Genomic DNA, 27627 nt, shown 5'->3' with positions numbered 1-27627 from the left:
TAGGTTGTTACATAAGGTTAAATCTCATGGGATCCAAGGTGAGGTAGCCAATTGGATACAAAATTGGCTTGACGACAGAAGACAGAGGGTGGTTGTCGAGGGTTGTTTTTCAAACTGGATGCCTGTGTCCAGCGGTGTGCCTCAGGGATCGGTGCTGGGTCCGCTGTTATTTGTTATTTATATTAATGATTTGGATGAGAATTTAGGAGGCATGGTTAGTAAGTTTGCAGATGACACCAAGATTGGTGGCATTGTGGACAGTGAAGAAGGTTATCTAGGATTGCAACGGGATCTTGATAAATTGGGCCAGTGGGCCGATGAATGGCAGATGGAGTTTAATTTAGATAAATGTGAGGTGATGCATTTTGGTAGATCGAATCGGGCCAGGACCTACTCCGTTAATGGTAGGGCGTTGGGGAGAGTTATAGAACAAAGAGATCTAGGAGTACAGATTCATAGCTCCTTGAAAGTGGAGTCACAGGTGGATAGGGTGGTGAAGAAGGCATTCGGCATGCTTGGTTTCATTGGTCAGAACATTGAATGCAGGAGTTGGGATGTCTTGTTGAAGTTGTACAGGGCATTGGTGAGGCCACACTTGGAGTACTGTGTACAGTTCTGGTCACCCTATTATAGAAAGGATATTATTAAACTAGAAAGAGTGCAGAAAAGATTTACTAGGATGCTACCGGGACTTGATGGTTTGACTTACAGGGAGAGGTTAGACAGACTGGGACTTTTTTCCCTGGAGAGTAGGAGGTTAAGGGGTGATCTTATAGAAGTCTATAAAATAATGAGGGGCATAGTCAAAATCTTTTCCCAAAGGTAGGGGAGTCTATAACGAGGGGGCATAGATTTAAGGTGAGAGGGGAGAGATACAAAAGGGTCCAGAGGGGCAATTTTTTCACTCAAAGGGTGGTGAGTGTCTGGAACGAGCTGCCAGAGGCAGTAGTGGAGGCGGGTACAATTTTGTCTTTTAAAAAGCATTTGGACAGTTACATGGGTAAGATGGGTATAGAGGGATATGGGCCAAGTGCAGGCAATTGGGACTAGCTTAGTGGTATAAACTGGGCGACATGGACATGTTGGGCCGAAGGGCCTGTTTCCATGTTGTAACTTCTATGATTCTATGATTCTATATCACTGGACTGGTCAGGTAGGCAGAAAGGTGGCAAATGGAATTCAATCCAGAGAAGTGTGAGGTAATGCATTTGGGGAGGGCAATCAAGGCAAGGGAATACACAATAAATGGGAGGATACTGAGAGGTGTAAAGGAAGAGAGCGACCTTGGAATGCATGTCCACAGATCCCTGAGGGTAGATAAGGTGGTTAAGAAGGCATACGAGATACTTTCCTTTATTAGCCGAGGTTTGGAATATAAGAGCAGGGAGATTATGCTAGAACTGTATAAAACATTAGTTAGGCCACAGCTTGAGTACTGCGTACAGTTCTGGTCACCACAATACAAGAAAGATGTGATTGCAGTAGAGAGGGTGCAGAGGAGATTTACGAGGATGTTGCCTGGACTGGAGAATTTTAGGTATGAGGAAAGATTGGATCGGCTGGGATTGTTTTCTGTGGAACAGAGGAGGCTGAAGGGAGATTTAATTGAGGTGTATGAAATTATGAGGGGGCGCGATAGAGTGGATAGGAAGGACCTATTTCTCTTGGCAGAGAGGTCAATAACCAGGGGGCATAGATTAAAGTAATTGGCAGAAGAATTAGAGGGGAGCTGAGGAGAAATTTTTTCACCCAGAGGGTGGTGGGTGTCTGGAACTCACTACCTGAAAGGGCGGTAGAGGCAGAAACCCTCATCACATTGATAAGGTGCTTGGATGTGCACTTGAAGTGCCGTGACCTTCAAGGCTACGGACCAAGAGCTGGAAAGTGGGATTAGGTTGGATAGCTCTTTTTTGGCCGGCACAGACACGATGGGCCGAATGACCTCTTTCTGTGCTGTAAATTTCTATGATCCTATGAGTCACGAGTGGAAAGCTTGGGCTGCAACTTAGGGCTGCGGAACTTGCAGAGGTGGAATGTAGAGAGCTTGTGGACGGGGAGGCTAGTTAGGACAGGATGATTGGTGAGCAGGAATCTGTACCGGACTACATGCAGCAACAGAGTGCTGAAGGAGTTAGAAATTATAGGGTAGAGCTTCAGGGCTACTGGTCAGAGTGAGCTGTGGTTGAGATGTTGGCCAGTGGGGTTCTGGTTGAGATGTTGGTCAGTGGGGTTGTGGTTGAGATGTTGGTCAGTGGGGGCTGTGGTTGAGATGATGGTCAGTGGGGACTGTGGTTGAGATGATGGTCAGTGGGGGCTGTGGTTGAGATGATGGTCAGTGGGGGCTGTGGTTTAGATGTTGGTCAGTGGGGGCTGTGGTTGAGATGTTGGTCAGTGGGGTTCTGGTTGAGATATTGGTCAGTGGGGTTCTGGTTGAGATATTGGTCAGTGGGGGCTGTAGTTGAGATGTTGGTCAGTGGGGGCTGTGTTTGGGATGTTGGTCAGTGGGGGCTGTGTTTGGGATGTTGGTCAGTGGGGGCTGTAGTTGAGATGTTGGTCAGTGGGGGTTGTGGTTAAGATGTTGGTCAGTGGGGGCTGTAGTTGAGATGTTGGTCAGTGGGGGTTGTGGTTAAGATGTTGGTCAGTGGGGTTCTGGTTGAGATGTTGGTCAGTGGGGGCTGTGGTTGAGATGTTGGTCAGTGGGGGCTGTGATTGAGATGTTGGTCAATGGGGGCTATGGTTGAGATGTTGGTCAATTGGGGCTATGGTTGAGATGTTGGTCAGTGGGGTTCTGGTTGAGATGTTCGTCAGTGGGGGCTATGGTTGAGATGTTGGTCAGTGGGGGCTGTAGTTATGTTGGTCAATTGGGGCTATGGTTGAGATGTTGGTCAGTGGGGTTCTGGTTGAGATGTTGGTCAGTGGGGTTCTGGTTGAGATGTTGGTCAGTGGGGTTCTGGTTGAGATGTTGGTCAGTGGGGTTCTGGTTGAGATGTTGGTCAGTGGGGGCTGTGATTGAGATGTTGGTCAGTGGGGGCTGTGGTTGAGATGTTGGTCAGTGGGGTTCTGGTTGAGATGTTGGTCAGTGGGGTTCTGGTTGAGATGTTGGTCAGTGGGGGCTATGGTTGAGATGTTGGTCAGTGGGGGCTGTAGTTGAGATGTTGGTCAGTGGGGGCTGTGGTTGAGATGTTGGTCAGTGGGGTCTGTGGTTGAGATGTTGGTCAGTGGGGGCTGTGGTTGAGATGTTGGTCAGTGGGGGCTGTGGTTGAGATGTTGGTCAGTGGGGGCTGTGGTTGAGATGTTGGTCAGTGGGGTCTGTGGTTGAGATGTTGGTCAGTGGGGGCTGTGGTTGAGATGTTGGTCAGTGGGAATTGCCAATTAATATTTTGTTGACATTGCCAATACCAAGTGATACATTTTTGGTTTTTATAGCTTAGATATTGTTTTAGGATGCAATTCTTACACCATTACCCCAATTGACGCTTTATTTCTTGTCACCCAGAGTGTGCCTTGTCTGCTGAGAATATACGCAATTTGTAGTGAGCTCCTATCTCTTTGTTTCCATATTTAAACCAACTTTCTATCAATATTACTTCATTTCCTCTTGTACCATATACCTGCACTTTTTTAATTATACTCTTGTGCAGCACCTTATTGAAAACTTCTGCAAATCCATATTCCTAATGCATTCCCTACATCTATTCAATCGGTCACTTCTGCAAAAAATACTTTAGAATCATACAATGGTTATAGCACAGAAGGAGGCCATTCAGCCCGTCAAGCTCATGCCGGCTCTCTGCAAGAGCAATCCACTGGCCTAGAGTTGCTGGGTTTATCCTTGCACCCGTTTTTGAACAAGGGTGTAACATTTGCAATTCTCCAGTCCACTGGCACCACCCCTACATCTAGTATCTTTAACCTGTTATGTAACCGACACCTTTGTTAATACAAGTGTAGTTGTCTGGTTAAACTGGTTACTGAAAATCCAAGTTCCAAGTTGCCTGCGAGTGAGCTGCGAGTCTGAGCAATCCCTTGCATCATCCAAAGTACCTTAACTACACAACCAATTGGGTACAGTGCTGCCCTGAGAGTGACCAAGCAGATGGTCACCAATCACCAGGTGAGAAAGGTTACGCAGGGAGGGGCAAGTTTATCCAACGAGAATGGGCTTTCGGTGAGGAAGCCATTACAAAAAGTTTAATGCAAAGAGGTTAAAAGGAGGAAATCATCTGAGAGTCCTCAAGAGCTCAGCTGGGGTCAAGGTACCCAGAGAGGGCCCTGAATCCCTGGCCCAATTGACTAACCTCACACCCATTGGTAAATCCTCAGCTTTATAAAATGTTGTGGGGATCTGGGTATACAAATGCTTTCAAGCTTGTGTTTGTAGGAAGACTCTTAATATTTGTGTTTGATTTTTGTCATCAGATATCCTGATGTGAATATCCAGAACTTCACCAGCAGCTGGAGAGATGGATTAGCGTTTAATGCCCTCATCCACAAACACAGGTACGGGGCTCTGGCTGGGGTATACGTATAGGAGTATACATCTTACTGTACACGTGGGGGAGAGGTTTCTACACGGCTCCAGACCTGTTGATTAAACAACAGCGTTTTGGTGGCATTGTATCAAACAGCGGGTGTCCTGTGTCGTTGCTCAGTGTTGGAAGTTATGCTGTTTCAAGGGAAAGTGGGGAAGTTGCTGCAGCGAGGGAGGGGTGCACGTGGCCACTGAGATGATTGAAAAGGAGGTTTGAGAGAGCTGTGCTCAGAGACAGTGAAGTAAGTGTTTTTGAATCGGGAATTTATTCGATAAATATGTGATAAACACAAGACTTTTCCATTTTATCTATTAAATATAATTTATATTTTTCTTCCATGGCATCAATCATGGACAAGAAATGCAAAATAACTACCTAAGCAACGTGTTTCCAGATATATTATTAAAAGAAAGTTACTTGTCACACTGTAATTATACCTCCCCATCATTGGGGGGTCCTGAACACCTCAGTTTTGCGTCTCCCAGCTCCTCAGAAACTTCTCGACAACCAACTCCTCTGCTTCCTACATTGCTGTGCGCAACGCCACAGGGGATTGACCAGTTTTTAAAAAAAATTGTTCCCTCAAAAAACTCCTGACGTTCTGTTCTTTCATCCCTGTACATTCCGGACCTGTTCAGAAGTCGAGAAGTTTCTCGGCAGTTGGGAGATGTAAAACTGAGGAACTGAGCACCACCACTGGCGGCAGGGTGAAATCACAGTGTGACGAGTTTCCATGGTGATTCCCATTATAAAAGGGAACATCAGAATTTATAATGGGAAAATTGACAGGAAGTGCAAGCAGATGTAAGTTTTATTTTATAAATTTGATAGATTTATCCATCTCACTGATCACTTGTCATTTGGTATTTTATAAAAATAAGCCATGTGGTTTACAAGCCCTCCGACTTGTGCCTTGTGGAGCTTGTCTATACTTCATATTTAACAGTGATTGGATATTCCCTGTATGTGATTCTGACCCTGCCATACGTGTCCTTGAAGTTTCTCTTTTTCCAGTAAACAGAACCATAACCCGAGCTCCCCAAGTTAGGAACTTCAACAGTACAAATCATTGACACAGAATGTCACACAAATTGTATAGGAGCAGGCCGTCTGGCCCAACTGGTCTGTGCTGGTGTTTATCCTCCACAACAGCAGTATCCTTATCCCCGTCTCCCCTTGTCCCCGTCTCCCCTTGTCCCCGTCTCCCCTTGTCCCCGTCTCCCCTTGTCCCCGTAACCCCCCTTTTCCCCGTGACCCCCCTTTTCCCCGTGACCCCCCTTTTCCCCGTGACCCCCCCTTTTCCCCGTGACCCCCCCTTTTCCCCTCGACTCCCCCCTTTTCCCCTCGACTCCCCCCCTTTTCCCCTCGACTCCCCCCCTTTTCCCCTCGACTCCCCCCCTTTTCCCCTCGACTCCCCCCCTTTTCCCCTCGACTCCCCCCCTTTTCCCCTCGACTCCCCCCCTTTTCCCCTCGACTCCCCCCCTTTTCCCCTCGACTCCCCCCCTTTTCCCCTCGACTCCCCCCCTTTTCCCCTCGACTCCCCCCCTTTTCCCCTCGACTCCCCCCCTTTTCCCCTCGATAAATAGTGTGCTGTAACCAGCAGCGGATTCACCAACTTATGTCCTGAGTCACACGGCTAGTCTCAGAGATTGTAAATCTGTAAATATAAAATCAAATAGGTTCATGACCGTGTAGCACTGATGGCGTACCCGTCCCGGCCCGCGGTGGGTCCCCGTCCCGGCCCGCGGTGGGTCCCCGTCCCGGCCCGCGGTGGGTCCCCGTCCCGGCCCGCGGTGGGTCCCCAAGAAAATCAGAAGTAGGAGCAGGAGTAGGCCACATGGCCCCTCGAGCCTGCTTTGCCATTCAGTCAGATCATGGCTGATCTTCGACCTCAGTTCCACTTTCCTGCCCGATCCCCATATCCCTAGAGTCCAGTCCTGTCTATCTCAGCCTTCTATGTATTCAGCATCCACAGCCCTCTGGAGTAGAGAATTTCAACTGTCACTTAGAAAGGCACAGTCAGCACGGATTTGTTAAGGGGAGGTCGTGTCTGACTAACTTGATTGAATTTTTCGAGGAGGTGACGATGAGGGTAGTGTAATTGATGTAGTCTACATGGATTTTAGCAAGGCTTTTGACAAGGTCCCACATGGCAGATTGGTCAAAAAAGTAAAGGCCCTTGGGATCCAAGGGAAAGTGGCAAATTAGATCCAAAATTGGCTCAGTGGCAGGAAGCAAAGGGTAATGGTCGATGGGTGTTTTTGTGACTGGAAGGCTGTTTCCAGTGGGGTGCCACAGGGCTCAGTACTAGGTCCTTTGCTTTTTGTGGTACATATTAATGATTTGGACTTAATGGTATGGGGCATGATTAAGAAATTTGCGGATGACATAAAGATAGGCCATGTGGTTGATAGTGAGGAGGAAAGCTGTAGACTGCAGGAATCATAGAAGTTACAACATGGAAACAGGCCCTTCGGCCCAACATGTCCATGTCGCCCAGTTTATACCACTAAGCTAGTCCCAATTGCCTGCACTTGGCCCATATCCCTCGATACCCATCTTACCCATGTAACTGTCCAAATGCTTTTTAAAAGACAAAATTGTACCCGCCTCTACTACTGCCTCTGGCAGCTCGTTCCAGACACTCACCACCCTTTGAGTGAAAAAATTGCCCCTCTGGACCCTTTTGTATCTCTCCCCTCTCACCTTAAATCTATGCCCCCTCGTTATAGACTCCCCTACCTTTGGGAAAAGATTTTGACTATCGACCTTATCTATGCCCCTCATTATTTTATAGACTTCTATAAGATCACCCCTTAACCTCCTACTCTCCAGGGAAAAAAGTCCCAGTCTGTCTAACCTCTCCCTGTAAGTCAAACCATCAAGTCCCGGTAGCATCCTAGTAAATCTTTTCTGCACTCTTTCTAGTTTAATAATATCCTTTCTATAATAGGGTGACCAGAACTGTACACAGTACTCCAAGTGTGGCCTCACCAATGCCCTGTACAACTTCAACAAGACATCCCAACTCCTGCATTCAATGTTCTGACCAATGAAACCAAGCATGCCGAATGCCTTCTTCACCACCCTATCCACCTGTGACTCCACTTTCAAGGAGCTATGAATCTGTACTCCTAGATCTCTTTGTTCTATAACTCTCCCCAACGCCCTACCATTAACGGAGTAGGTCCTGGCCCGATTCGATCTACCAAAATGCATCACCTCACATTTATCTAAATTAAACTCCATCTGCCATTCATCGGCCCACTGGCCCAATTTATCAAGATCCCGTTGCAATCCTAGATAACCTTCTTCACTGTCCACAATGCCACCAATCTTGGTGTCATCTGCAAACTTACTAACCATGCCTCCTAAATTCTCATCCAAATCATTAATATAAATAACAAATAACAGCGGACCCAGCACCGATCCCTGAGGCACACCGCTGGACACAGGCATCCAGTTTGAAAAACAACCCTCGACAACCACCCTCTGTCTTCTGTCGTCAAGCCAATTTTGTATCCAATTGGCTACCTCACCTTGGATCCCATGAGATTTAACCTTATGTAACAACCTACCATGCGGTACCTTGTCAAATGCTTTGCTGAAGTCCATGTAGACCACGTCTACTGCACAGCCCTCATCTATCTTCTTGGTTACCCCTTCAAAAAACTCAATCAAATTCGTGAGACATGATTTTCCTCTCACAAAACCATGCTGACTGTTCCTAATTAGTCCCTGCCTCTCCAAATGCCTGTAGATCCTGTCCCTCAGAATACCCTCTAACAACTTACCCACTACAGATGTCAGGCTCACTGGTCTGTAGTTCCCAGGCTTTTCCCTGCCGCCCTTCTTAAACAAAGGCACAACATTTGCTACCCTCCAATCTTCAGGCACCTCACCTGTAGCGGTGGATGATTCAAATATCTCTGCTAGGGGACCCGCAATTTCCTCCCTAACCTCCCATAACGTCCTGGGATACATTTCATCAGGTCCCGGAGATTTATCTACCTTGATGCGCGTTAAGACTTCCAGCACCTCCCTCTCTGTAATATGTACACTCCTCAAGACATCACTATTTATTTCCCCAAGTTCCCTAACATCCATGCCTTTCTCAACCGTAAATACCGATGTGAAATATTCATTCAGGATCTCACCCATCTCTTGTGGTTCCGCACATAGATGACCTTGTTGATCCTTAAGAGGCCCTACTCTCTCCCTAGTTACCCTTTTGCCCTTTATGTATTTGTAGAAGCTCTTTGGATTCACCTTTGCCTGATCTGCCAAAGCAATCTCATATCCCCTTTTTGCCCTCCTGATTTCTCTCTTAACTCTACTCCGGCAATCTCTATACTCTTCAAGGGATCCACTTGATCCCAGCTGCCTATGCATGTCATATGCCTCCTTCTTCTTTTTGACTAGTGCCTCAATCTCCCGAGTCATCCAAGGTTCCCTACTTCTACCAGCCTTGCCCTTCACTTTATAAGGAATGTGCTTACCCTGAACCCTGGTTAACACACTTTTGAAAGCCTCCCACTTACCAGACGTCCCTTTGCCTGCCAACAGCACTGGCAAACACTCCCCCTAGGACATTGGTTCCAGTCCTGCCCAGATGCAGACCGTCCAATTTGTACTGGTCCCACCTCCCCCAGAACCGGTTCCAATGGCCCAGGAATTTGAATCCCTCCCTCTTGCACCATCTCTCAAGCCACGTATTCATCTTAGCTATCCTGTCATTCCTACTCTGACTAACCCGTGGCACTGGTCGCAATCCTGAGATTACTACCTTTGAGGTCCTACTCTTTAGTTTAACTCCTAACTCCCTAAATTCAGCTTGTAGGACCTCATCCTGTTTTTTACCTATATCGTTGGTGCCTATATGCACCACGACAACTGGCTGTTCACCCTCCCCCTCCAGAATGTCCTGCAGCCGCTCCGAGACATCCTTGACCCTTGCACCAGGGAGGCAACATACCATCCTGGAGTCTCGGTTGCGTCCGCAGAAACGCCTGTCTATTCCCCTTACAATCGAGTCCCCTATCACTATAGCTCTGCCACTCTTTTTCCTGCCCTCCTGTGCAGCAGAGCCAGCCACGGTGCCATGAACCTGGCCACTGCCACCTTCCCCTGGTGAGCCATCTCCCCCAACAGTATCCAAAACGGTATACCTGTTTTGGAGGGAGATGACCGCAGGGGACCCCTGCACTGCCTTCCTACTCTTCCTCTGTCTGTTGGTCACCCATTCACTATCTCCCTCAGTAATTTTTATCTGCGGTGTGACCAACTCACTGAACGTGCTATCCACGACTTTCTCAGCATCGCGGATGCTCCAAAGTGAATCCATCCGCAGCTCCAGAGCCGTCAAACGGTCAAACAATAGCTGCAGCTGGACACACTTCCCGCAGGTGAAGGAATCAGGGATACAGGAAGGAGCCCTGAATTCCCACATCCCACAAGAGGAACATGACACGGCCCTGGGATCTCCTGCCATGACTTAACCCTTAAATTAGCTTAAGAACAACTACAATGTCAAGAGAAAAAAAAAGGAAAGAAAAACTACTTACCACTCCCTTTAAGGAGTTTACTCCTTTAAATTGTTCTCAATTTCGAGAATGTTAACTACACTAGGGACCTTGATTCACTAAAAAATAAACGCTACTTCCTATAAGACCTGCAGACCTTCCCTTTCTTTTTACTTTAGTTACTGTCGATAAGTAGAAATACTCACCTGAACCTACTCACCAATCAGGTGCCTCCCCTGTGTCGCGTCCCGATCTGATTCCTGACGTCACTTCGAACTCGGTCGCAGCTCCGCTTGGCTCGGCTCCTCTCAGCTGTTCTCAGCGCTCTGAAATCCCGCCTTTTATCGGACGCTCCCTCCGCTCCGCTCGGCTCGGCTCCTCTCAGCGCTCTGAAATCCCGCCTTTTCTCGGAGGCTCCCTCCGCTCGGCTCGGCTCCTCTCAGCTGTTCTCAGCGCTCTGAAATCCCGCCTTTTATCGGACGCTCCCTCCGCTCGGCTCGGCTCCTCTCAGCTGTTCTCAGCGCTCTGAAATCCCGCCTTTTATCGGACGCTCCCTCCGCTCGGCTCGGCTCCTCTCAGCTGTTCTCAGCGCTCTGAAATCCCGCCTTTTATCGGACGCTCCCTCCGCTGGGCTCGGCTCCTCTCAGCTGTTCTCAGCGCTCTGAAATCCCGCCTTTTATCGGACGCTCCCTCCGCTCGGCTCGGCTCCTCTCAGCTGTCAAGGAAGATATCAATGGACTGGTCAGGTGGGCAGAAAAGTGGCAAATGGAATTCAATCCAGAGAAATGTGAGGTAATGCATTTAGGGAGAGCAAACAAGGCAAGGGAATACACAATAAATGGGAGAATACTGAGAGGTGTAGAGGAAGTGAGGGACCTTGGAGTGCATGGCCACAGATCCCTGAAGTTAGCAGGACAGGTAGATAAGGTGGTTAAGAAGGCATACGGGATACTTTCCTTTATTATCCGAGGCATAGAATCTAAAAGCAGGGACGTTACGCTGGAACTGTATAAAACACTAGTTAGGCTACAGTTTGAGTACTGTGTACAGTTCTGGTCACCACATTACAGGAAGGATGTAATTGCACTAGAGAGGGTGCAGAGGAGATTTACAAGGATGTTGCCAGGGCTGGAGAATTTTAGCTATGGGGAAAGATTGGATAGGCTGGGGTTGTTCTCTTTGGAACAGAGGAGGCTGAGGGGTGATTTAATTGAGGTGTACAAAATTATGAGGGGCCCAGATAGAGTGGACAGGAAGGACCTATTTCCCTTAGCGGAGGGGTCAATAACCAGGGGGCATAGATTAGAGCAGAAATGAGGAAATTCTTTTTCACCCAGAGGGTGGTGGGGGTCTGGAACTCACTGCCTGAGAGGGTGGGAGAGGCAGAAACCCTCAACTCATTAAAAAAAAATCCCTGGATGTGCACCTGAAGAGCCGTGACCTGCAGGGCTACGGACCAAATGCGGGAAAGTGGGATTAGGCTGGATGGCTCGTTTCTCAGCCGGCGCGGACACAATGGGCCGAACGGCCTCCCTCTGTGCCGTAAATTTTCACTGATTCTATGACTATGCCCGTCCCGACCCACGATGAGTCCTCGGTGAGTCTCAGCTGCTGTGGCTGCGCTGATGGGTGGAGAGCTCGATCCCAAGCTCGCGTATCGCGCTGGAAGCCAGGCGAGGCGGGGAGATGAGTTGCCTTGTGAGCCCAGACCTTGGCAGCCAGATCCACAACTTCAAATCCAGTCAGATGGACCAGGCAGACACAGTGCCGTCGTGGTCTGTCGGGGGCCATGTGGGAGCAGGAAACGGTTGCTCTTGACCTGATGGGCCAGAGACGGCCTCAGAGATGCCTCTGCTACCCCAAGCTAGGCCCGTAGGGGGAACCTGTCCCCTCACTCTTGCCCAGGATGTCATGCAGGGCCTTCACCTGCTACTAACCAAAAAAAGGATAATGTATTGAAGTCTGATGGCTCACTGATTATTAAATGAATGGATCTACAGCAGCTATTGATTCACGTTGCTTGCAGGTTTCATTGGCGTGTTGACTACATGGTTCCCCATACATTTTGTGTGAACTGACTTGGAACTGGATGATGACTCACCGTGGGCCATGCGGGCACCTGACCTGCTGGTCCATAAACAAACATCAATAAACATTCCCTTGCGTTCCTTGCTTCTCAAGTTCTGCTGTGACGTATTTCAGTTCTGCAGTAGATGTTCTCTCTGGGTCACTGTTCACTCCCATAACTGGACCCTTCATCTCCTCCGACCCCGGGGGAGAGGCGTCCCCCGACCCCCGACCCCAGGGGAGACGCGCCTCCCAACCTCTTGACTGCACAATGTCTCGTCGTATAATTGCAATGAAGCTCCTCGCAGTGTGTACTGGACAGTGTGATCTCACACCCACACACAGGACTTTCACCAGTCTTCTGGAAGATGGAAATCAAACACTCTAGTGAGGCTTGGCTAGCTGTAAAATAGCAAACTGGTTAATTTTACATGTGATATATGAACAAATAGAGTAGAATTTTCAGTGAATTTCAGTCCTTTTCACAATGCTCCTCGTAACATAGAAAACAACAAAGAACGTCACTCAAACATGTAGTGGCAATAACAGAGACCTGGCTCAAAGAAGGGGAGGATTGGGAACTTAATATTCCTGGCTACAAGGTATTCAGGAAAGATGGGAAAGGAAAGAAAGGAGGAGGCGTGCCAGTAATGATCAAAGAAACTATTATAGCACTGGAAAGGGATGAAGTAGTTGAGGGGTCAAAGGTAGAATCTATTTGGACGGAATTAAGGAACAATAGAGGAGCTATTAACTACTGGGTGTATACTGTAGGCCACCAAATAGTGGGAAGGAGATAGAGGAGCAAATTTGCAGACAAGTTACAGAAAGTTGCAAGAACTATAAAGTAGTGATAATGATGGACTTCAATTATCCCAATATAGACTGGATCAGTAATAGTGTAAAGGGCAAAGAGGGGGAGCAATTCCTGAAATGTGTTCAAGAGAACCTTCTTGATCAGTGTGTTTCCAGTCTAACGAGGAAGGAAGCAGTGCTGGATCTAGTTCTGGAGAATGAAGTGGGGCAGGTGGAGCATGTTTCAGTGGGGAGCATTTGGAGAACAGTGATCATAATATCATTAGGTTTAGAATAGTTATAGAAAAGGACAAGGAATAATCAAATGTGAAAATACTTAACTGGAGGAGGGCTAATTTCAGCGAGTTAAAAAGGGATCTTGCCCAGGTGGATCGGAATCAAAAATTGGAAGGCAAAAATAATTGAACAATGGGAGGCCTTCAAGGAGGAGATGGTTCGGGTACAGAGTAGACACATTCCCACGAGGGGGAAAGGAAGGGCATCCAAAGCTAGAGCTCCCTGGATGACTAAAGATACAGAGATTAAAATGAAACAGAAAAAGGAGGATTATGACAAATGAAAGGTTCATTATTCAGCCTGATTCTCTATTGTATTAACTACAGAGACGATCTTAAAAAGGAAATAAGAGGGGCAAAGAGAGAGTGTGAGAATAGATTAGCAGTTAACATAAAGGGAACCCAAAAATCTTTTATAAACCTATCATAGTATGGTATAGCACAGGAGGAGGCTATTCGGCCCATCGCTCCTGTGCCGGCTCTTTGAAAGAGCACTCCAAACTTTTTTTCCCCTTCAAGCCCAAGATCCCATATGCCTTTTTATCACTGGTTAGGCCTCAAAAGGTGTTCAAAATCATGAATGGTTTTGACAGAGTAAATAAGGAGAAACTGTCTCCAGTGGCAGAAGGGATCGGTAACCAGAGGAAACAGATTTAAGGTGATTGGCAAAAGAGCCAGAGGCGACATGAGGAAATGTTTTTTTACGTAGCAAGTTGTTATGATCTGGAATGCGCTGCCAGAAAAGGTGGTGGAAGCAGATTCAATGGTAACTTTCAAAATGGAATTAAATAAATACATGAAGGGAAAAAAAATTACAGGGCTGTGGGGAGAGAGTCGTGGAGTGGGACTAATTGGATAGCTCTTTCAAAGAGCCGGCACAGGCACGATGGGCCAAATGGCCTCCTCCTGTGCTGTACCTATTATGCTACTACAAACGGCTTCTCAACTTGTCCTGCCACCTTCAAGGATTTGTGTACATACATCCCCAGGTCTCCCTGTTCCTGCATTCCTTTTAAAATTGTACCATTTAGTTTATATTGCCTCTCCTCATTCTTCCTCCCAAAATGTATCACTTCACACTTCTCAGCAATAAATTTCACCTGCCATGTGTCTGCCCATTTCACCAATCTGTCCGTGTCCTGCTGACGTCTGTTACTGTCCTCCACATTGTTTACTACATTTCTAAGTTTCGTGTCATCTGCAAACTTTGAAATTATACCCAAGTCCAGGTCATGGCAAATGAAATTTGACACTGAAGTGTGAAATGATATGTTTTGGTAGGATAATGAGGAGAGGCAATATAAACTATATGATACAGTTTTAAAGGGAGTACAGGAACAGAGACACCTGGGGGTGCACGTACACAAATCTTTGAAGGTGGCAGGACAAGTTGAGAACGCTGTTAAAAAAGCATATGGGATCCTGGGCTTTATTAATAGAGGCATGGAGTACAAAAGTAAGGAAGTTCTGCTAAACCTTTATAAAACACTGGTTAGGCCTCAGCTGGAGTATTATGTTCAATTCTGGGCACCACAATTTAGGAAGGATTTCAAGGCCATGGAGAGGGTGCAGAAGGGCGGACACATGGCAGATAAAATTTAACACAGAGAAGTGCAAAGTGATACATTTTGGTAGGAAGAATGAGGAGAGGCAATATAAACTAAATGGTACAATTCTAAAAGGTGTGCAAGAACAGAGAGACCTGGGGGTATACGTGCACAGGTTGTTGAAGGTGGCAGGACAAGTTGAGAAAGTGGTTAAAAAAGCATATGGGATCCTGGGCTTTATAAATAGAGGCATAGAGTACAAAACCAAGGAGGTTATGATGAACCTTTATAAAACACTGGTTCGGCCACAACTGGAGTATTGTGTCCAATTCTGGGCACCGCACTTTAGGAAAGATGTGAAGGCCTTGGAAAGGGTGCAGAAAAGATTTACTAGAATGATTCCAGGGGTGAGGGACTTCACTTACGTGGATAGACTGGAGAATTTGGGGTTGATCTCCTTAGAGCAGAGAAGGTTGAGAGATTTGATAGAGGTATTCTAAATCATGAGGGTTCTAGACAGAGTAGATAGAGAGAAACGGTACCCATTGGCGGAAGGGCTGAGAACCAGAGGACACAGATTTAAAGCATTTGGCAAAAGAACCAAAGGCATCATGAGGAAAAACTTTTTTACGCAGCGTGTGGTTATGATCTGGATTGCCTAAGGGAAAGAATTTGCCCGGCTACGGGGAAAGGGCAGGGTAGTAGGATTAATTGGATTTCAAAGAGCCGGCACAGGCATGATGGGCCGAATGGCCTCCTGTGCTGTTTGTACTATGATGTGTGTATCCTCTATATCCCAATGATCCCAGTGTCTCCCTGCTGATGCCGAGTGTGTCCCCTCTATATACCCCTATTCCACCAGTACCATCACTGTACCACCAGTCCCCATTAACTCAATTTACTCACGAGAACTTGCCCATTAAAATTGCATGTGCTGGCAACTTATTCAAAGGTTAGGGACTCTGTGAAAAGAAGTATTTCAAAACTAGGGGTCATAAATCATAGTATCATAGTAGGTACAGCACAGGAGGACGCCATGCGGCCCTTCGAAAGAGCTATCCAATTAGTCCCATTACCTGTAAATTTTTTCCCTTCAAGTATTTATTCAATTCCCTTTTGAAAGTTACTATTGAATCTGCTTCCACCGCCATTTCATGCAGTGCATTCCAGATCATCACAACTCACAGTGTCAAAAAATATTTCCTCATGTCACCTCTGGCTCTTTTGCCAATCACCTTAAATCTGTGTTCTGTGATTATCGACCCTTCTGCCACTGGTAACAGTTTCTCCCTGTCTATTCTATCAAAACCCTTCATGATTTTGAACACCTCTATCAAATCTCCCCTTAACCTTCTCTGTTCTAAGGCGAACAACCCCAGCTTCTCCAGTCTCTCCACATAACTGAATTCTCTCATTTTTGGCACTATTCTAGTAAATCTCTTTCTGCACCCTCTCTAAGGCTTTGACATTCTTCCTAAAGTGTGGTGCCCAGAATTGAACACAATACTCCAGCTGAGGCTGAATCATTCTAACATAACTTGTTTGCTTTTGTACTCTATGCCTCTATTAATGAAGCCTAGGATCCTTTATGCCTTTTTAACAGCCTTCTCAACTTGTCCTACCACCTTCAAAGATTTGTGTATGTGCATCCCAGGTTTCTCTGTTCCTGCACCCCCTTGAACATTGTACCATTTAGTTTATATTGGCTCTCCGCAGCTATGGATCAGTTGGTAGCACTCTCGCCTCTGAGACAGGAGGTTGTGGGTTCAAGTCCCACTCCAGAGACTTGAGCACAAAATCTAGGCAGACACTCCAGCCCAGTACTGAGGGAGCGCTGCACTGTAGGATGAGATGTTAAACTGAGGCCCCATCTGCCCTCTCAGGAGGACGTAAAAGCTCCCACGGCAGTATTTTGAAGAAGAGCAGCAGTGTTATCCCCCGTGTCCTGGCCAATATTTATCCCTCAACCAACATCACTTAAAAATGATTTGGTCATTATCACATTGCTGTTTGTGGGATCTTGCTTTGTGAAAATTGACTGCCCGGTTCTTACATTACAACAGAGACTACACTTCAAAAATACTTCATTGGATTGCAGCGCATTGGAATGTTCTGAGGTCGTAAAAAGCGTGATATAAATGCAAGTCATTCTTTCTTTCCTCATTCTTCCTACCAAAATGCATCACTTCACACTTCTCTGCATTAAATTTCATCTCCCATTTCACCAGTCTGTCTATGCCCTCCTAAAGTCTGTTACTATCCTCCACATTGTTTACTGCATTTCTAAGTTTTGTATCATCTGCAGATTTTTTTTATTCGTTCATGGGATGTGGGCGCCGCTGGCGAGGCCGGCATTTATTGCCCATCCCTGATTGCCCTTGAGAAAGTGGTGGTGAGCCGCCTTCTTGAACCGCTGCAGTCCGTGTGGTGACGGTTCTCCCACAGTGCTGTTAGGAAGGGAGTTCCAGGATTTTGACCCAGGATTATGAAATTATACCTTCTATACCCAAGTCCATGTCATTAATATATATCAAAGAGCAGTGGTCCTAATACTGACTCCTGGGGAACACCACTGTATACTTCTCTCCAGTCTGCAAAACAACCATTCACCACTACTCTCTGCTTTCTGTCCTTTAGCCAATTTTGTATCCATGCTGCCTCTAATCCCAAGCTTAATTTTGCTAACAAGTCTATTATGTGGTACTTTATCAAATGCCTTTTGAAAGTCCATATACACAACATCAACCTCACTGCCCTCATCAACCCTCTCCGTTACTTCATCGAAGAACTCAATCAAGTTAGTCATACACGATTTTCCTTTAACAAATCCGTGCTGACTTTCATTTATTAGCCCACACTTTTCCAAGTGCCAATTAATTTTGTTCTGGATTATTGTGAGTCAAAGTTTCCCCACCACTGATGTTAGGCTGACTGGCCTGTAATTGTCAGGTTAATCCCTCTCCCCTTTTTTGAACAGGGGTATATCATTTGCAATCCTCTGGCACTATCCCTATATCTAAGGAGGATTGGAAGATTGTGGCCAGAGCCTCTAAAATTTCTACCCTTACTTCCTTCAGTAACTTAGGATGCATCCCATCCGGACCGGGTGACTTTTCTACTTTGAGTACTGCCAATCTTTTAAGTACTTTCTCTTTATGTATTTTTATCCTATCCAATATCGTTACTACCTCCTTATAATGGCAGCATCCTCTTTAGTGAAGGCGGGTATGAAGTATTCATTTAGTACCTCAGTCATGCCCTCTGCCTCCACAAGAAGATCTCCTTTTTTGTCCCTCATCGGTCCCACCCTTTGATTACCCTTTTACTATTTATATGTTTATAAAAGGACTTTTGGAGTTCCTTTTATGTTAGCTGCTAATCTATTCTCATTGTCTCTTTGCCCTCTTAGTCTGTTTTTTTAGATCTCCTCTGTACTTTCTGTATTCAGTCTGGTTCTCTGCTGTTTTATGAACCTTCCATTTAACATAGGCCTCCTTTTTCTGTTTCATTTTAATCTTATATCTTTAGTCATCCAGGGAGCTCTAGCTTTGGATGCCCTTCCTTTCCTCTCGTAGGAATGTGTCCACTCTGTACCTGAACCATCTCCTCCTTGAAGACCTCCCATTGTTCAATTACTGTTTTGCCTGCCAATTTTTGATTCCAATCCACCTGGGCAAGTTCCCTTTTAACTCACTGAAATTTGTCCTCTTCCAGTTAAGCATTTTCACATTTGATTGTTCCTTGTCCTTTTGCATAAATATTCTAAACCTGATGATATTATGAACATTGTTGCCCAAATGCTCCCTCACTGAGACATGCTCCACCTGCCCCACTTCATTCCCTAGAACGAGATCCAGCACTGGGAACTTAATATCCCTGGTTGCAAGGTTCAGGAAAGACAGAGATGGAAAGAAAGGAGGGGGGAGAGTGGTAGCATTGATCAAAGAAACTATTATAGCACTGGAAAGGGATGATGTAGTTGAGGGGTCAAAGACAGAATCTATTTGGTTAGAATTAAGGAACAATGGAGGAGCTATTACACTACTGGGTGTATACTATGAGCCACCAAATAGTGGGAAGAGGAGAACACTTGCAGGCAAATTACAGAAAGATGCCACACTCCCAGGGGACCCCTGCATTGCCTGCCTGTTCCTCCTAGTCTGTCTGGTGGTCACCCACCCCCTCTCCGTCTGAACTCTCTGTAGCTGCAGGGTGACCACCTCCTGAAACGTGCTATCCATGAAACTCTCAGCTTCCTGTATGCACTGTCGTGACGCCAGCTGCCCCTCAAAAACTCTTGGCGGCACTTCCTGCACACGTGGTTTTCCAGGACACACGAAGTGTACTTGAGTTCCCACATGGCACAGGATGTGCCTGCGACGGGCCCCAGCTGTCCCGCCATGTTAGAACATAAGAAATAGGAGCAGGAGTAGGCCAATCGGCCCCTCGAGCCTGCTCCGCTAACAGTAATTTAAAGTTTGTTTAGCTTTAAGGCAATTTACTGTTTATCTGATACTAAAACACTAACCACTAAAAAACACTAACCAATGAACTAAATACTTACTGACTTACCCTCGGCACTCCTCCTTGCCTTGTTTTGATTCCTCGTGCGGCTCCCTTTATGCTGCGCTCGGTCTTTAATGCTTTAGTTTAAATCTCTCAGCACCTCCTTCCGCCTCTGCACCGAACTCACCAAATTCCCAGTTGAATGTCCTCACTCTGTTCATGCTCCACTCCATTAGATGTTCACTCTCTCTCTTTGCCGACCTCTGTGCTTTTGCAAAGATCCTTGTACTGTATACCTTTCTGACACACCCGAGAATCATAGGGGGAAAAATTTGAATCGGGGCTGTTTTTGGGAGCGGGTAGCGTGATGCGCTATTACCCCGTGCCCAATGACCCCGGCGCTTTCGCGACGCAAGTTTCGGCCTGCCGAAGTACTAACCTGCAATCAGCGTTCAATTCGGGGCCTTGCACGTGGAATCAATGCAATTCACACTTTCCACCAGCAGGGAGAGCCCAGTCTCTTAAAGGGAGGATAGAAACATAGAAACACAGAAAATAGGAGCAAGAGTAGGCCATTCGGCCCTTTGGGCCTGCTCCGCCATTCAAAATGATAATGGCTGATCATCTAACTCAGTACCCTGTTCCCGCTTTATCCCCATATCCCTTGATCCCTTTAGCGTTAAGAAATATATCCATCTCCTTCTTGAATACATCTAATGACTTGGCCTCTACTGCCTTCTGTGGGAGAGAATTCCACAAGTTCACCACCCTCAGAATGAAGAAATATCTCCTCGTCTCTGTTCCAAATGGCATACCCCGTATCCTGAGACTGACCCCTGTTTCTGGACTCCCCAGCTATCGGGAACATCCTCCCTGCATCTAGTCTGTCTAGTCCTGTTAGAATTTTATATGTTTCGATGAGATCACCTCTCATTCTTCTAAACTCTAGTGAATGTAGGCCTAGTTGACCCAATCGCTCCTCCTGCCATCCCAGGAATCAGTCCGGTAAACCTTTGTTGCACTCCCTCCATGGCAAGGACATCCTTCCTCAGATAAGGAGACCAAAACTGCACACAATACTCCAGATGTGGTCTCACCAAGGCCCTGTATAACTGCAGTAAGACATCCTGTTCCTGTACTCAAATCCTCTTGCAATGAAGGCCAACATACCATTCGCCTTCCTAACTGCTTGCTGCACCTGAATGCCCGCTTTCAGCGACTGGTGTATAAGGACACCCAGGTCTCGTTGCACCTCCCCTTTTCCCAATCTATCACCATTCAGATAATCTGCCTTTCTGTTTTTACAACCAAAGTGGATAACCTCACATTTATCCACATTATACTGCATCTGCCATGTTCTTGCCCACTCACCCAACTTGTCTAAATCACATTGGAGCCTCTTTGCATCCTCCTCACAGCTCACATTCCACCCCAGCTTTGTGTCATCTGCAAACTTGCAAATATTACATTTAGTTCCCTCATCCAAATCATTGATATATATTGTGACTCGCTGGGGCCCAAGCACTGATCCCTGCGGTACCCCACTAGTCACTGCCTACCACCCGGAAAAAGACCCGTTTATTCCTACTCTCTGTTTCCTGTCTGTCAACCAATTCTCAATCCATGCCAGTATATTCCCCCCAATCCCATGTGCTTTAATTTTGCACACTAACCTCTTGTGTGGGACCTTATCAAAAGCCTTCTGAAAATCCAAATACACCACATCCACTGGTTCTCCCCTATCTATTCTACTAGTTACAGCCTCAAAACACTCCAGTAGATTTGTTAAGCATGATTTCCCTTTCATAAACCCATGCTGACTTTGTCCAATCCCGTTAATGCCTTCCAAGTGTTCTGTTATCACATCTTTTAATAGACTCTAGCATTTTCCCCACTACTGATGTTAGGCTAACTGGTCTGTAATTCCCTGTTTTTTCTTTCCCTCCTTTTCTAAATAGTGGGGTTACATTTGCCACCCTCCAATCTGTAGGAACTGTTCCAGAGTCTAGAATTTTGGAAGATGATTACCAATACATCCACTATTTCCAGGGCCACTTCCTTTAGTACTCTGGGATGTAGATTATCAGGCCCTGGGGATTTGTCAACCTTTAGCCCCATTAATTTCCCTAGCACTATTTTTTTTACTAATACTGGTTTCCTTCAGTTCCTCCCTCTCACTAGACCCTTGGTTCCCTAACATTTCTGGCAGGTTATTTGTGTCCTCCTTTGTGAAGACAGAACCAAAGTATGTGTTTAATTGTTCTGCCATTTCTTTGTTCCCCATTATAATTTCCCCCATTTGTCTTCACTAATCTTTTTCTCTTGACATATTTATAGAAGCTTTTACAGTCAGTTTTTATGTTCCCTGCGAGTTTACTCTCATACTCTATTTTTCCCCTCTTAATCAATCTCTTTGTCCTCCTTTGCTGAATTCTAAACTGCTCCCAATCCTCAGGCTTGCCGCTTTTTCTGGCAATTTTATATGTCTCCTCTTTGGATCTAATACTATCCCTAATTTCTTTTGTAAGCCACGGTTGAGCCACCTTTCCAAGACAGGAATGAATAATTGTTGTAATTCCTGCACAGTTCTTTAAATATTAGCCATTGCCTCTCCACCGTCATCCCTTTTAGTAAAGTTCCCCAATCTATCCCAGCCAACTCACACCTCATACTTTTGTAATTTCCTTTATTTAGATTCAGGACCCTAGTTTTGGATTCAACTACTTCACTCTCCATCTTAATGAGGAATTCTATCATGTTATGGTCGCTCTTCCCTAAGGGACCCCGCACAACAAGATTGTTAATTCATCCTTTCTCATTGCACAATACCCAGTCTAGGATCGCCTGTTCTCTAGTTGGTTCCTCAACATATTGGTCTAGAAAACCATCACGTACACACTCCAGGAATTCTTCCCCCACAGTATTATTGCTAATTTGGTTTGACCAATCTTTATGTATATTAGAGTTACCCATGGTTATAGTTGTACCCTTCTTGCATGCGTCTCTAATTTCCTGCTAATGCCCTCCCCTACATCTCCACTACTGTTTGGGGGCTTATAGACAACCCCCACCAATGTTTTCTGCCCCTTGGTGTTTCTTAGCTCCACCCATACAGATTCCACATCGTGATTTTCCGAGCCAATATCCTTCCTCACTATTGCATTGATTTCCTCCTTTACTAACAACGCTACCTCACCTCCTTTCCCTTTTTGCCTGTCCTTCCTAAATATTGAATACCCCTGGATGTTCAGTTCCCATCCTTGGTCACCCTGCAGCCATGTCTCCGTAATCACAACTATATCATAACCGTTAATATCTATCTGCGCTGTTAATTCATCTACCTTATTGCGAATGCTCCGCGCATTAAGACACAATGCCTTTAGACTTATCTTTTTAAGATTGCCAGTCATCTTAGGGCCATAGTGCAAAATAAAACCATTTGTTTTTCGCCCTTGTTTTCTCTGCCTTCCACTATTGCTTCTTCCCTTTCTGTCTTTTGTTTCTATCCTTGTTTCCCCCTCCTCTGTCTCCCTTCTCAGGTTCCCATCCCCCTGCCATTCTAGTTTAAACCTTCCCCAACAGCACTAGCAAACACCCCCGCGAGGACATCGGTCCTGGTCCTGCTCGGGTGTAACCCGACCCGCTTGTACAGATCCCACCTTCCCCAGAACCGGTCCCAATGTCCCAGGAATCTAAATCCCTCTCTCCTACACCATCCCTGCAGCCACGCATTCATCCGGTCTATTCTCCTGTTCTTATACTCACTAGCACGTGGCACTGGTAGTAATCCTGAGATCACTACCTTTGAGGTCCTACTTTTTAATTTATCTCTTAACTCCTTAAATTCACCTTGCAGGACCTCATCCCTTTTTTTTACCTGTATCGTTGGTACCAACATGGACCACGACTACTGGCTGTTCACCCTCCCCCTCCAGAATGCCCTGCAGCCGATCCATGACATCCTTAACCCTAGCACCAGGGAGGCAACATACCATCCTGGAGTCACGTTTGCAGCAGCAGAAACGCCTATCTGTTCCCCTTACAATTGAATCCCATATCACTATAGCCCTGCCACTCCTCTTCCTCCCCCACTGTGCAGCAGAGCCACCCGTGGTGCCATGAACTTGGCTCTTGCTGCTTTCCCCTGATAAGCCATCTCCCCCAACAGTATCCAAAGCGGTATATCTGTTTAAGAGGGAGATGGCCCCAGGGGACTCCTGCTCTACCTGCCTAGTCCTTTTACTCTGCCTGGCGGTCACCTATTTCCTTTCTGCCTGCGTAATCTTTACCTGCGGTGTGACCACCTCACTGAACGTGCTATCCACGATAATCTCAGCATCGCGGATGCTCCACAGTGAATCCACCCGCAGCTCCAGCTCCGGATGTTTCTTGGAAATCTCTTAAAGGTAGCTGGTACCTTTTATTTGCTGAAAATATCAGTCTACTGTCTGCACGGAGTCTGAGCGGAGATCAGACATCGCACACGTAAAACACAGAAGCAGGTCCCATCTGTATATTTACATGCTGATGAGTTATGTTAAAATATTAAATAAAGGTTGCGCACTACTAAATCCCACATCCTACAATCTGCACACCAGACCTCACCAATTTGCCGATCTGAGTTGGTACCAGTCCAGCGTCAGTCTGTGCACCAAGGTTCTCTGCTGATGTACTAGAAACCTTGGTGCAAGAGGTGGACAGAAGGAGGGACATCCTATATTTGCAGAGAGGGGATGGGGGCAAGAGGCCCTCCAGACTTATATCCAAAAGGCAGTGGGGGAACGAAGTCAATGCCAGGCGCACAGCATCATGAACATGGATGCAGTGCAGGAAGAAGTTCAGTGCTTTGACATGAGTGATCAAGGTGAGTGAGGCCAACTGTCAAGTGGCGTCTCCAACCATCTGCACCATGAGCCACATCCACTGCTCCACGCTTCACACCCCCCATCACCCATATACCAACAAACTCTTTCCATCAGTACACAACTCTTCCAACCAGATGCTTCCTCTCACCCTGACACATTACCACTGTTCAAGCTACCCACCCACAAATCACAGGCCACACACACTGGCAGCTATTCAACCATGACAGGCACATGACCCAGACACACGTCCCGCTTTCTTGCAGGCGAAGGTGGTGCATATCAGGAGGCAGCAAGTGGCAGTGGCATTTAGCACCTCGAGCCTGTTACGCCATTCATTGAGACCACCATGCTAAATGGGATAGATTCAGAACAGATCTAGCAGCTCAAAACTGGGCCTCCATGAGGCACCGTGGGCCATCAGCAGCAGCAGAATTGTATTCCAGCACAATCTGTAACCTCATGGCCTGGCATATTCCTCACTCTACCATTACCAACAAGCCAGGGGATCAACCCTGGTTCAATGAGGAGTATAGAAGAGCATGCCAGGAGCAGCACCAGGCGTACCTAAAAATGAGGTGCCAACCTGGTGAAGCTACAACTCAGGACGACATGCATGCTAAACAGCGGAAGCAACATGCTATAGACAGAGCTAAGCGATTCCACAACCAACGGATCAGATCAAAGCTCTGCAGTCCTGCCACATCCAGTTGTGAATGGTGGTGGACAATTAAACAACTAACAGGAGGAGGAGGCTCTGTAAACATCCCCATCCTCAATGATGGCGGAGTCCAGCACGTGAGTGCAAAAGACAAGGCTGAAGCGTTTGCAACCATCTTCAGCCAGAAGTGCCGAGTGGATGATCCATCTTGGCCTCCTCCCGAAATCCCCACCATCACAGAAGCCAGTCTTCAGCCAATTCGATTCACTCCACGTGATATCAAGAAACGGCTGAGTGCACTGGATACAGCAAAGGCTATGGGCCCCGACAACATCCCAGCTGCAGTGCTGAAGACTTGTGCTCCAGAACTAGCTGCCCCTCTTGCCAAGCTGTTCCAGGACAGCTACAACACTGGCATCTACCCGACAATGTGGAAAATTGCCCAGGTATGTCCTGTCCACAAAAAGCGGGACAAATCCAATCCGGCCAATTACCGCCCCCTCAGTCTACTCTCAATCATCAGCAAAGTGATGGAAGGTATCGTCGACAGTACTATCAAGTGGCACTTACTCACCAATAACCTGCTCACCGATGCTCAGTTTGGGTTCCACCAGGACCACTCGGCTCCAGACCTCATTACAGCCTTGGTCCAAACATGGAGAAAAGAGCTGAATTCCAGAGGTGAGGTGAGAGTGACTGCCCTTGACATCAAGGCAGCATTTGACCGAGTGTGGCACCAAGGAGCCCGAGTAAAATTGAAGTCAATGGGAATCAGGGGGAAAACTCTCCAGTGGCTGGAGTCATACCTAGCACAAAGGAAGATGGTAGTGGTTGTTGGAGGCCAATCATCTCAGCCCCAGGGCATTGCTGCAGGAATTCCTCAGGGCAGTGTCCTAGGCCCAACCATCTTCAGCTGCTTCATCAATGACCTTCCCTCCATCATAAGGTCAGAAATGGGGATGTTCGCTGATGATTGTGGCGTTCAGTTCCATTCGCAACCCCTCAGATAATGAAGCAGTCCGAGCCCACATGCAGCAAGACCTGGACAACATCCAGGCTTGGGCTCATAATGTCAAGTAACATTCGCGCCAGACAAATGCCAGGCAATGACCATCTCTAACAAGAGAGAGTCTAACCATCTCCCCTTGACATTCAACGGCATTACCATCGCCGAATCCCCCACCATCAACATCCTGGGGGTCACTATTGACCAGAAACTTAACTGGACCAGCCACATAAATACTGTGGCTACGAGAGCAGGTCAGAGGCTGGGTATTCTGCGGCGAGTGACTCACCTCCTGAGTCCCCAAAGCCTTTCCACCATCTACAAGGCACAAGTCAGGAGTGTGGTGGAATACTCTCCACTTGCTTGGATGAGTGCAGCTCCATCAACACTCAAGAAGCTCAACACCATCCAAGATAAAGCAGCCCGCTTGATTGGCACCCCATCCACCACCCTAAACATTCACTCCCTTCACCACCGGCGCACCGTGGCTGCAATGTGAACCATCCACAGGATGCACTGCAGCAACTCGCCAAGGCTTCTTCGACAGCACCTCCCAAACCCGCGACCTCTACCACCTAGAAGGACAAGAGCAGCAGGCACATGGGAACAACACCACTTGCACGTTCCCCTCCAAGTCACACACCATCCCGACTTGGAAATATATCGCCGTTCGTTCATCGTCGCTGGGTCAAAATCCTGGAACTCCCTTCTTAACAGCACTGTGGGAGAACCGTCACCACACGGACTGCAGCGGTTCAAGAAGGCGGCTCACCACCACCTTCTCAAGGGCAATTAGGGATGGGCAATAAATGCCGGCCTCGCCAGCGACGCCCACATCCCATGAACTATTAAAAAAAAAATACCCTTCGTTCACAGAAATCTATCAATCTCAGGTTTAGAATTCACAAGTGGGCTAGCATCAAATGCCACTTGCAGAAGAGCGTTCCAAATTTCTCCCGCCCTTTGCTTGTTGCAGCGTTTCATAACTTCACTCCTGCACGTCCTGGCTCTAAATGTTAGGCAATGCCCCCTAGTCCTAGTATTCAAGTCTAGGAGACCTCCAAGAACCGTTACAAATGTCTCAGCAGCCAGAAGCAATAATCCAGCCAACCAATCTGTAAATCCTGCATGGTCCCTTTAAATAGCGCTGGTGGGGATCCTCCAGACACTCTAAGACATGTTCAGATGGTCGGGGTTAAGACTGTGCGTTGAGTTGAGTGTTAAGTCCCAAAATGGTGTCTATCACTTTAAATCAGCGTTGCACACTGATTGTATCCATTTTCTCCCTACTTTACTTGACTCCAGCGTTCGTTATCTGCGCCCGCACTAACTCCTGTATCAAGATGCTGTCTGGCGCACATCACGCAGGATACGTGCGTGCGCAGCCAAGACGCCATCTTGGATGTCGGAGAGGCCGTGTAGCACCGAAACAACAGGCACTACACTGCCCAATTTAGCGTCCATAGAATCATCATAGAATATTTACGGCACAGAAGGAGGCCATTCGGCCCACTGTGTCCGCACTGGCCAAAAATGAGCCACCCAGCCTAATCCCACTGTCCAGCACTTGGTCCATAGCCTTGTAGTTCCTGCACTTCAGATGCACATCTAGATACTTTTTAAATGAGTTGAGGGTTTCTGCCTCTACCACCCTCTCAGGCAGTGAGTTCCAGACCCCCACCACCTTCTGGGTGAAAAAAATTACCTTAGCTTCCCTCTAATCCTTCTACCAATCACTTTAAATCTATGCCCCCTGGTTATTGACCTCTCTACTAAGGGAAATTGGTCCTTCCTATCCACTCTATCTAGGCCCTTTATAATTTTGTACACCTC

At 46.9% G+C, this 27627-nt stretch overlaps 1 protein-coding gene across 2 annotated transcripts in view; it reads left to right on the top strand.

Annotated features, from left to right (window-relative positions):
• LOC137306094 (spectrin beta chain, non-erythrocytic 1-like) overlaps nucleotides 1-27627 on the top strand; it is a 321761-nt gene that overhangs the window by 24923 nt on the left and 269211 nt on the right. For both annotated transcript variants that reach the window (XM_067975159.1, XM_067975160.1), the window contains exon 6: nucleotides 4420-4500. In XM_067975159.1, coding sequence (XP_067831260.1) covers nucleotides 4420-4500 — 81 coding nt within the window. The remainder of the gene's footprint in view (nucleotides 1-4419; nucleotides 4501-27627) is intronic.

This window comes from Heptranchias perlo, chromosome 41, assembly GCF_035084215.1.
Source record: "Heptranchias perlo isolate sHepPer1 chromosome 41, sHepPer1.hap1, whole genome shotgun sequence".
NCBI classification, from domain to species: domain Eukaryota; kingdom Metazoa; phylum Chordata; class Chondrichthyes; order Hexanchiformes; family Hexanchidae; genus Heptranchias; species Heptranchias perlo.
Note: the sequence above shows the minus strand (reverse complement) of the source record. Positions and strands in the feature narration are given on the sequence as shown.